Source organism: Lutjanus erythropterus, chromosome 4 (assembly GCF_056507025.1).
Source record: "Lutjanus erythropterus isolate fLutEry1 chromosome 4, fLutEry1.hap2, whole genome shotgun sequence".
Taxonomy (NCBI): Eukaryota; Metazoa; Chordata; class Actinopteri; order Lutjaniformes; family Lutjanidae; genus Lutjanus; species Lutjanus erythropterus.
The window spans coordinates 19,100,211-19,111,899 of record NC_139320.1 but is presented as its reverse complement, the minus strand read 5'-3'; the positions used below and the strand labels follow the sequence as shown (position 1 = coordinate 19,111,899).

The 11,689-nt window shown below is 39.3% G+C and overlaps 1 protein-coding gene across 1 annotated transcript in view; it reads right to left on the bottom strand.

The window, feature by feature from the left end:
• Positions 1-685: 685 nt before the first annotated feature.
• Positions 686-11,689, bottom strand: part of fli1 (Fli-1 proto-oncogene, ETS transcription factor) — a 37,622-nt gene continuing 26,618 nt past the window's right edge. Inside the window, exons 6-9 of the mRNA XM_084717214.1 lie at positions 6,974-7,033; positions 6,080-6,139; positions 4,516-4,563; positions 686-4,335 (exon numbers count right to left, since the gene is read on the bottom strand). Coding sequence (XP_084573340.1) covers positions 3,806-4,335; positions 4,516-4,563; positions 6,080-6,139; positions 6,974-7,033 — 698 coding nt within the window. The 3' untranslated portion in view covers positions 686-3,805. The remainder of the gene's footprint in view (positions 4,336-4,515; positions 4,564-6,079; positions 6,140-6,973; positions 7,034-11,689) is intronic.

Sequence of the window (11,689 nt, the reverse complement as noted above, 5' to 3'; positions counted from 1 at the left end):
ATTACTTCAAAATCAACAGTTTGCATTAATACATCCTAAATTTGTGGCATTTTTCAATTGTCCACCTCACTTATTTGTTACCCAAAAGTATGATACTGCTCTTTAACAACCTAATAGTTTGGTTTCAGGAAGAGTAATTTTATAGTAACCTTAGTTTGTTATTTCAGTTTATTAAATGTAATGTATATCCCTACTCATATTAGTTTAACATCAGCCTTCACAATAGCTGGTTTTGTTCAGTGAGTTCACGAAAAGTTAACCAACACAATTTAACCAATTCAGGTGGAATATTTGAGTCTGACACAATACATTATCTGATTACAAAATATAATGTTATCTTTTGTTAGACTGAACCTTCTCTCTGAGGCTTAGAAAATGGCAGCTCAACTGCAGGAGGAAAAATCTGGAAAAACGATACCGTTTTACTGAAATAAGAATAGCAGGTTAAAGGTGCAGAATGTAATTTCAAGTTGTTATAATCCACAAAAATAGACTGGCATCACTAAAGCAGAAAGGAAAGTGGGACTCATTCAAAACATTACATTACTTCAGCTACCACTGAAATACACTTTTTACAGTGTACATTTGTAGATCTGCTTTCTCAAAATGTCCTGATGAAAAATACAGCGACTATGTTGTCATCAGTCCCGGCACTCTGGTGAAGCCACAGGCAGGCAATGGAAGATTTGAGAGGTAAAAACATTTATTTTGTCACATTTTCCTATACAAAAGCCCTTTTTCAAAAGGTATTACTTCATACATTGCAGGAATGACAATAATAATAATACATTGGTTATTTGTAAAATTATACACATTATATATATATATTTGATATCCAAAATACATTGCATATACGAAGTAGCACAGATCCCTTTTCATTGATAATGCTTGTGAAACATGGAAGTTAAGGGTACATTAGAATTATTTCTTTATGCTACAAATTACATGTTCCCTTTTTTATTTGTTCTTTTAAAGCTATATTCTTAAGGAGAAGCTGGTTGTGGATATTAATACTGTTTGTATTATTTTGCATATACCTGAAATTCTTTAATGCACAGGAAAAGCCACCAATTCCAGGGCCATTTGGCATAAAAGGGGATTCACAATGGAAAAGATCCATCATAATCACATGTTGCATATAGAGTAAAGGAATCCCTGGGTATTGGATTATGATTCAAGCAGGCATTTGTGGTTTTGGGAATACAAGAAAATACCTTGTGTGCATAAAGGCACTTAGGATGTTACAACTGAATTTCAGAAATAATAACACTTAAAAGAAAACAAAAATGTTAAAATGTATCGCCCAAATGTACAGATATAAAAACGCTTAAAATGCTGAACAAACTACTTAGCAGAAATGGACTTTAAAGGTTTGCATTTTTGACCGAGGTCAACTCGTATTAATTCTCTTGACTTTTTATACTGTGTCACATATGAAAATAACTCTGCATAATTTATACAGTAAGTTGCTTTAATGCCTAGTTGTCTGATGCTTATAAAATAATAAAAAATAGGTCTGACAAACGCACAGCGTTTGCGAATCTGAGGATTTCTTTGTTTCATCTCGTCATACGTTGTTGGTTTTTGTTCTCTGATAAACTACTTAGTTCCAAGTAATTTATTTTCAAAAGGAATACTTTTGTTATTAACAGCTTTGAACACCTGAAGATGGATATGTTTTGATATGATACTATTACATGATGATGGAATCCTGACTTGAGATTCATGTGCATTTATGCTGGGCTTTAGATCAGTGAGAAACTAACATTCAAGCACACATGCTGCTCTCAAACTAGGATCCAGCCCTGCTGAAATGCACCTTAAAGGGAAAATGCTGCGCTTTTCATGTGGATGTCCAGTATGTTGATGATAAATGTATTCACTGTATGCTATGCTGACCAAGAAAACTGAGTTCTTCTGCAGCTAAATCTTTTGTTCTTCCTGTATTCAGTGATGTCACTGGATGCAGGAAGAACTATAGTCTGTTTCAGCTTGGATTTCTAGCCTCAGCCTCTATCTAGCCAGGCGGCCTGCTAGATGAGTATTTTTGCTGCCTTAACAATATATTTTGGCCAACAAAGTAACAGCTATCAGCCAAGGTGGTGATAACACACAGAGTCACAAGCTCATCTGCAATGCATCCTGGTACATGCAGGCATTACTGTACGGCTTCGTGAACAGGAAAACTTTGCATTCTTGGTCAGGGTAGCATACCATACCATTACCATCAACACTGTTTGGACATTCACAAGAAAAGTGTAAAATTTTTCCTTTTTACTGTCTATTAACATGACATACTGCTAAGCCACTTCTCTGTGCTGACCTACATGGTCCTGACTGGCCTACAAAGAGGAAGGAGACAGCATGGCAGCTATTATTGTCAGAATGCACTTCAAAATCAAAAATTGTCAGATTTCTGATGTGACTTGGAAATGATGGTTATGTATCTTTAAGATGTGATGCTGTTTCGTCTGTAATGAGAGGAGAATAAATGGTATAAAACAGCAGTTAAAGCACTGTGAGGGTTTGGTTACTCTTTATGCCATATAGTTAAATTGGATGCAATCATGGCACTGTAAGGCACAAACATCCAAATAATATACAGTCTTCTTCTGCAAAAAAGGCACTTTTCATGTTTTAGATTCAAATATGTGCAGCAAACAAATGTGGTTTTTTTTTCCATTAAATGAAATGAAAACATCTGACAAATTTTGATTTTGCTGCAGGGTATCCCTTTTACACGTGTTTCACAAACCAGAAGACATTCACATTAATACTGACATGGTCGAGCAACAAAACATCTGGAAATGGCATGGCTGAAAGGCAACAACATGGCAAACATTTAATAGCCTAGTGTGTGGCCCCCTGAAAACATCTGACCTGGGTTGAATTATTGTTGCAAATTACTCCAATTACATGTTGACTCAGCCTCCCCGGCACAGTCGAGTCAACTATACACATCGGCCATCTTGAACACCAAACACAGCAACACACAGAAAGCATTTTTAAGTAACTGAGTTGACCCAGGTCAGCAAAACATACAGCGCTTCCTTCTCCAGCATTTAACTCTTCTCTAGCCTTCCAGTTTGGAGGATAAATTAAATTGTGAATGGCATATTCCAGTTGCCAAATTTCATTCAGTGCTGAGAAAAGTCCATCTCTTTTTGAGAGCTCCTCCTTGTCCAGCGAATTCCAGAAGACTCTCCACACACACATAAAAAGATGCAGATGGACAGACGAGCAGACGGAGACAGTGGAAACAGAAGGCTAGGTGTGGTGGGAATAAGAAACCCCGACAAGACTGTAGACGAGCGGAAAAGGCAGATGCTTTAATGTACAAAATGTACTGAGGAGGATGTAGATTGAGACCCATAAATAATAGGCCCATGTCTGGCACTGTAGCGTGGCGAGGAGGCAGACATACTCGACTTGCTCTCCCCGTCCTCAGGCTTTAGTTTGGGAAGGTTTTGGAAAGGACACCTGGTGCAGCTTTCTGGAGGATGGGAAAGAGAAAGGCACAGGAAACTCAGACGCACGTCCAAAAAACATAAACAAACTAGTCTTGTAAAGGTAAGTAGTATTCCATTTTGGACTGTAGCATCCAGTTGTTTATAGATTCTTACAAACAAAACAAAAATCTCCTTCAATTTTATCATCCTTCATTCAGGAGTGAAATTTCTTCAGAGGGCAAATGCCTCATTGACTCAGTCTTCATCGGTTCAGGGGGAGTGCAGGTCAGCAATCATGGATCATGTTGTGGGAAAAGGGAGGTTTTAGAGGGTGCTGGATGGTCAGAGTGGGGTATCTAATAGTAACTACCCAGGTGGGATGGCACGTGGGTGTTAGGGTGGCGGGGAACGTTTGGGTTGGGGTAGATGCCTGCAGTGGGCGAGCTCCAGTACGGAGCGGTCGGTCCAAAGAAATTGGATGAGGTGACGGGCATGGATGGAGGGTGCGGGGATACAAAGTTGACCTTCTGCTGGTGGGGATGGTAGGAAGACACATAGGCTAGGTCCGAGGGGTACTTATACATGGTAGACTCGGTGGGGTGTGGCTGCAGCGCCTGAGCGATGCCGTGGAAGTCGAACTTGTAGGCATAGCGCTTGCCGTGCACCTTGGTCATGATGTTTTTGTCATAGTAGTAGCGCAGTGCGCGGCTCAGCTTGTCATAGTTCATGTTGGGCTTGCTCTTACGCTCGCCCCAGCGCCGCGCCACCTCGTCTGGGTCCGTCATCTTGAACTCGCCATTGGTGCCCTCCCAGGTGATGCAGCCGGCGTTGGCGCTGTCAGACAGGAGCTCCAGGAGGAACTGCCACAGCTGGATCTGACCTGAACCTGATGGTGGACACAAACAGTGATCAAATCAAATACAGAGCCTCATCCATGAGCTAATTTTTCACTGTTCACAGTTTGACAACTCCTTATGTGTCCAGTGAGGCCTGTTTGAGGACATTCTTGAGAAAAGACTGGCTATTCACAGCAGATGCATTATAAAAGACTTGCCCAAAATCTTACCTGGATTGGCTAGGCGACTGCTGGTGGGACCAAGAACCTGGTAAGGATCTGTAGACAAAAGGAGAACTGTGATGGTCTACATGCTGATTACTGTGGTGATATAATTGTATGTTATCCACACTAATTAGTATGGAGGACTGAGGACAAAATAAACATGTCACTGAGCAGCAGATGATTATATAATTTAATTTTTTTTTTTAATCCTCTGTTATTTTGCTCATAATATCATGTTTCAGGTTGATTAAACAAAGTAAAATATGCAAAACACTGACAAAAAGAGAGAGCATTACGTGGTAAAGTATTAGTGTTAGTGGATTATTGTTTTCTGCACACCCTCTAAATAATGAGCTGACCGGGAACCCAATTACACATGCTAATGTATGTGTGGCTGAGAGATAAGAAAAAAATACTACCAACACTAGTAAACACTCAAAGCTTGTTGGCAGACTTCCAAACAGTCCATTATTAAATTACTGGTGAACCAGTAAACACTTCTTTTGCACTTTTTGTGAGGCCATGACCATTTTTTTCATCTTGATTTGTGCTTACATACATCAGCTTTTACACAGTAGACCATGTTTTATTACACAGTTTTGTTAAACACTTGATTCTGATTGGTCAAGTATGACCTTATGGGCTCTTTCCTACGCTGATCTAAAGCACAAGTGAAAAGCAGTGGCTTTAATTTATTCAGTGTGTGTCCATATCCACCCTTGCTGGGTTGTGCCAGGCATACAGGGGTATCCTGTCCTGTCCCGCCCCTTGTGCCTTCAACCAGGCACAAGTGTTTTTTTTCTCCGATGTGCTGAGCACAAGATAGCAAATATGGCCGGGCATGCCTTTATTTTGCCTTCATATTTTGACCTCCCACCCATGGCCACACAGACCAGGTGCAAGTTCATTTGACATCTTGCAGACATAGCAAAAATGACAACTGTGCTAGTGTAAGAAAGCAAATCCACCTTCGCTACCAGTGTGATGGCTTTGTGCCGGCTGTAAGATAGGGCCCTTAATATCTTTTATTAAAGTTCCAGGTCAGTATTTATTATATATTTGAGTGCTCTGTTTTATATGACCATTGACAGCTGATTTCTCAGTCTTCTTAACTGGCCACAAGTGATCTGCAACTGCTTCAGTTTGAAATCTTGTTTCAGTTAGGGAAAATGACAACAACAAAGGTGGGGTCATGTTGATGTTAATTGCACATCTCTGCTGGTTGCATCTGCGAGTTGTGGTGGAATTGCAGTAGGTGCTTCACCATCTGGCGAGGATCTGCACTCTACTGTGTGCCCTCTTCAAGATTTGCCAAGTGAATGTGCACATTTTGAAAAGCATAATATTCTATGTCTGCATTTTCCAGTGGGCCATCATGATAAAAGTTATATAATATGTTAATTCGACTACTGGAGAAACATTCTCTGCAATTAAGTGGGGGAAAATATGTTCCTATAACTCGGCAATCGACCAAAATGAAAATATCTACAAAAATCCAGTACTGTGCATCCCTACTTTTTTGCTGACGCTTTATAGATCAGGAAAGACACCTGGTCCTTTAATCCATTACCTGGCTGAGCTCTAGGCTGCTCAGTGGACTTGGTCACATTCTGAGTCACCACCGGTGAGCCTGCAGAGAAAGGAAGGCAATCAGTAGACAAGAAAAGGCAGAGAGAGAGAGAGACATGAAAAGGTTCAGAGAAAACATCAGTAGGGTGGCTACAGATAACCAGGCTGCACAACTTGAAGGCACGTCAGCAGCCAGGTCCAAAGTAAATAAGGCAGTAGCTTGTGGCTGGGCGCACTTCTTTTGGCTGTCACTTCATGTTCTGACAACACAGGCTGTAATCTTTAGGAGTCTGTCCTACACGTCTAGACTATGTGGATGATTGAACTGCCTCTAGTGTGATGCAGACTTGGGTTAAATAGCATCTCCAAATAATCTGGGTGTTTTAACCTGAACAGAATAGACAGATAATAGAGTTCATGACCACATCAGGTGAAATGAAGGATCAAGTTCCCTCTCAGTAGGTTACAGCCATGCAAACTTGAGACCCATTATGAGACCCTTATTAGACTTTATTAGAGGATAATTAGGGACACACTACAACTGAGCTGTACTATAAACTAAAGTGTATTGTTTTCCACTGTTAGACCCTAATTAGACTTTCATAGACAATAATTTAGAACACATTATAACAGAACTGCAGTGCAAATTGTAAGGTGCCAGCCAAAAAGAGTTTGTCTCAGGTTGCAGATATGTGATTTCACTTTAGTTTATAGTACAGTTCTGCTGCAATGTGTTCCTAATTACTCTAATAAAGTCTGATAAGGGTCTAAAAAAGGGTCTAATACTGTCTAATAAAGAATATATAATTTTTTGTTTAATTTGATACAAAGTGCAGCTTGTTATGTTTTATAAGTGCACTGTAAAATAATGTGTGACTGATCTTTGTGTTCTCACCTTTGCCGCTGTGCATGTTGTTTGACCATCCTGTCCGCCGTACAGCATCATATGAAGGGTCTATCAAAGACAGAGGAAAGAAGGGAAGAGTATATTTTAAAAATATATCCCAGATGCTTTTTTCTAAGAGGAGGCAATCACTAATGCACAACTCATAAAAGATCAGTGGGTGCTGTAGAAATCTGTGGTTGACTCATCTAAATTCTGTGTATTTAGTCAAATTTCAATCTCTAAATTGGCCTGTGTGCCTGTGACTACAGTCAGTGTCTCATCTCATTGTGTGCAAGCCTATCATGGGACCGCAACTGCCACAGCAATAACATGGAGACCAATGCCAAATGGCATCAATAAATCTATCATAACATGGTTTAAGATGCTCTTCGCAGGATATCTGGACATGGTAATGTGGTTGTGTTTTGCATGCTGTGATGATTTAAACGTAGATGGAGCAATGTCTGACGGAGGACAGTTGGTTGAGCAGCTTGCAACACATTGACCACAAATAAAGGGTCTGGTGCAAATTAACGTACACTCTGACCACAAATAAAGGGATCGGTGCAAATGACCGTATAACAGAGACACACGCACAGACAAAACACCCACATGATATTCACCCCCATCCGTCTCCCAACACCAGCAGCTTTTATGAAACCTTGACAAACAGCCAAACTGGCCCAGTTTGCATGGGGTTTCTATCTGCTGTGTGTCTGCGGCTCAAACCTGACTGAGTGTGAAGCTGGATCTCTTCCAGTGACAATCAATCACTCTGACACAGGCAGATAAAACAGGGGATGTATCCTTCCCCTGGCAATGTCTCAAAAATGCCTCAGTGTACTCACATTGCACCTGGCCTGCAACCCTGATTGTTAGGATCATTGATGGCTAAAACAGTTCAAAGAGTTGCCAGAAAACGGGGAAACATAATGCATACTGTAGCTCTGTGTTGTGTGCAACATGCTATTCACAGTGCTATCGTGATCTGCAAATCTTTTTGTCAGCAGTGTTTGTCCCAGAGGGCTATGGACGGAGACAGTATAATGGTGATGACAGAGGTTGCTGCTGGGATGAGCAAGCTGTTAGGAGGTCAAGAGGCAATCCCATTTCCCATCAGTGTAGGTGGAATTTTTCAGAAGAAGGCTTATTGTCAATCAAAGTCAGCAGTTTGAATCCCTGGATTTGAGAACAATAAAAGTCAATCCTGCTGCCAGAGACTAGACACCAAATTGTTTGATGAATCAGGTCAACAACTGCAAAGTGTAAAGCCTTTGCAAATATGAAGCATGGCGTGACTAATAAAGAGCATCAGGTCTTAGTCATTGTGTTTTTAACAATATGCATGATTAGTTATCTTAATAGATCATTGGAATGGTATGTTTTGACATTTCACAAGTGAGTGAATGTGTTGATCCCACAGTATAAATGCATTCTCTGTGTGCGTAGGTACAAAACATGAATATTTATATTTGTAAATCATTCTCCACTGTGTTTTAACCAGTGCGTTCAAATAACTCACAAGCAGATGAGCTATTAATCACTGAAAAAAAACAAAAAAACAAAGTCACTGTAATATAGTTCACTCTATTCTTCTAAACTTTAAGCTAATTAATAGAAAGGTCAGTCAATTTGGTGTGCAAAAACACTTTGAAGATGACTTATTTTAAGAGTGGCATTATTTTCACGGTCAGGAAAGAATACAGTGGTTGTATTCTCTGCATTTAATCAGATTTTTTGCAATTGTGTCATGCACAAAAAAAACAAACAAACAAACAAACAAAAAAAGTTACTACATAAATCAGTAATACTAAGCAGAAAAAACATCCTGTTTTTTTCCCCATGCTGTAGAAAATTAAGTAGCCAACTTATAAGCGATAATATTAAATAAACATTATACATTCCATTCTGTCCTTGTCAGTGCACAAGAATTTGGATTTTGACATTTCATTTAACATAGGTATTGTTAACTCATCATGATAAGAAAAATACAGAGGAAAATGTGATTCATTCTCAACTTCTCCAAATTTGCAAAATTCACACAACCAGTTGTCCTCTTGGATGTGTTTAAATCTGCCAACTTCAAGAGCCACAGGGAGGATTCCTGTTCTCAGCTGTGCGACTAAAGACCTTTGACTCCTTGTTAAAGGAGCAATATGTAACAACTGAGTTTCCAGAAATAAGTAGTTTTTAGTTAGCAGTCCAAATAGCAAGTTGGAGCCATAGACAGTGAATTAAATCGGTTGAAATCATATTTAACATACTATCTACAGTTGAAGTGAATTCTTTCCCCAGACCTGAAGTGCAAGCAGGCTGCAGGAAAACGTGCAATATGAGCACAACATTATAATTTGACAAAAACAAACAAAGTCCTGCACTCTAAGTCAATCAGCTGTTTATAACTGTCAGTTGTCTGTCAATGTAAAGTTAAGCTCTGGAGTTGAGGTTCAGTGACTGCCTGTCAGACTGTGTTGAAAAAAAAAAGTTCAATTTAACTGTTCTTTGAACTCCTTCCTCATAATTAATGACTCCGTACAACTCATAAAGAGGCAATAACTCATTTCTCAAACATTCAGTCTTAATTTGAACTCTAAATAACGTTAAATATTTCAGCTTCACATGTTTCCTTTCTGACGGCCCAATGGTGATTTTATGATTTATTACAGCAAAAATATTGCAGATTTCACCTTTAAACTTGATTAAACATAAGATTCAGTGCCATAATTGTTCTTGTTTTGAGTGTAATATTAGTAATTTTATTTTTAGCAAAATATCTTTTAACCATTTTGCTCAAATGTTGTAACTGTCTTCTAATTGTGTCCATGCTACATGAAAATTATATCTATACTTAAATTGTAATTCTATTGTAATCTCTTTACCCCCAGTGTGTGTTTTACTCATATAACCCCATGCATTCATACCAGAGGAATATTCAGTGACAGCAAATTCATCACCAGCTTCCACTTCATTAACAGCCGTCCCTAAACACTGTATAATACTGCCCTCTTGTGGATCAGAACATATTGACATCCTGGTTTGTCTGATAAAACTACAAATAATAAAACACGCAAGATGAAACTCCTTATTCTCCTTTCAGCACAAATGAACTCCAGATTAAAATCTCTCTGCAATCATAAAAATGAAGTCTGCTTGCTGCACAAGTGTTTTATTGTTTTACTCATTTCATAATCCACCAATGGAAACGTAAAAACATTTCAAATCCAATTATGTGTCTCGTGCTCCTTTCAAAGGATGTTTTGTTGCCTTGTTTTCCCTTTCCTCACTAGCAGAATGTCCATCAATGGGAAAAGTTCCTGCAGCTCAGGGACCTCTTGATCTCTTTAACAATTTCTAACTTTTCAACTTTTAACCCCTGACGTTTCAGCAAAGGGCCCATTCCAGTCTGCAGATGACAAGAGGGGGTAGAGATATTCAAAATGCAGTAAAAGTGCAAGGCAGCACAAGTGACAAGTGGTGCTAAGACATTATGGTTAGTAAGATGAAGGGTAAGAGCTCGCAACAAAGCATGAGAATAGTGAATAAATTAGAGTATGATCAAAAGAATGAAAGAAAGCAGGGTGTAACAGAGAGAAAAGACAAAAAGAGAAGGGGAGAAGAGGGACAAATAAGAAGCGGGCTGCCGTGGCTCAGCAGGGCTGTCAGGTTCAATCTGGTGTGGGCCGGCAGGATAGCCAAGGAGCAGTGACTGGGGGAGAGTCCTGGGAGACTTGCGTTTCCTGCCTGCCTCGCCTGCAGACAACCTCTCTTTGTTTTACTGGCCCTTTTTTCCCCTCTACTCACCGCCAGCACCCCCCCAAGCCCCCTCCATCCACCCCGAAAAAAACACAACGGGGCTACCTCCATACGTGCAGCGAGGGGTTACAAACAGGAGAGGAGATGGTGGTGGAGAAGCAGAATGAGCGAGGGATGAGAGAAGGTCGAGAGAGGCTCAGAAAGAGAAATTATTGAAGATGGAGGCAGAGTGACTAAGTGCATACAAAGGCCTTGAAAGAGAAATAGAGAGAGGAGAAACCTAAGAGCAGCAGGAGAAAAACCCCATAAAAAAACAGTGAGACGAAACACAACTTTGGAATTTGAAAAGAAAACAATGGCTGCAAACTCAGCTACTGTCTGGTATGAGCTGATCCACATTTTTAGATACCCTTGAAGTAGTTGCTGGCAGCAGATTCACTGTAAAAATAAAATAGTTGATAAAACTCAAAATTTCAAGGCAACCTACTTTAATAAAATTTTTGAGTTTTGAGCCCAACCCTTTTGATGAGATAATTTACTTTTCCTCTCTTGATAAACCTTTTAAACTGCCCTCAAAATTGTATTTTATACAAAACAAAAACAAAACAAACTGAGTTCACTCACTGAAGTGACAGTGAATATTGGTTATTTTCAATCACAACCATTTAATTTTCAAGCACAAATAATGACAGATCAGGTTCACATGTCATTATGAACAGATCTGAAATACAAAAGAGTTAGGGTTAGGGTTATAAACTCAAAGTTACAAGTTTATCTGAAAAGTAAATTATCTCGACAAAAATTGTAGATCGGCAAAACTTTGAATAGTTTATTTCAAAAGTTTAACTTAACAAAACTCACAAGAATTTAGTGAAGGCAGTTGCCTTGCAATTAAGAGTTTATTCAACTGTTTTTTTAAACAGTGAATTTCATTAATCTCCCTAAAATGATTTTCCCTTTATCAGCATGCAG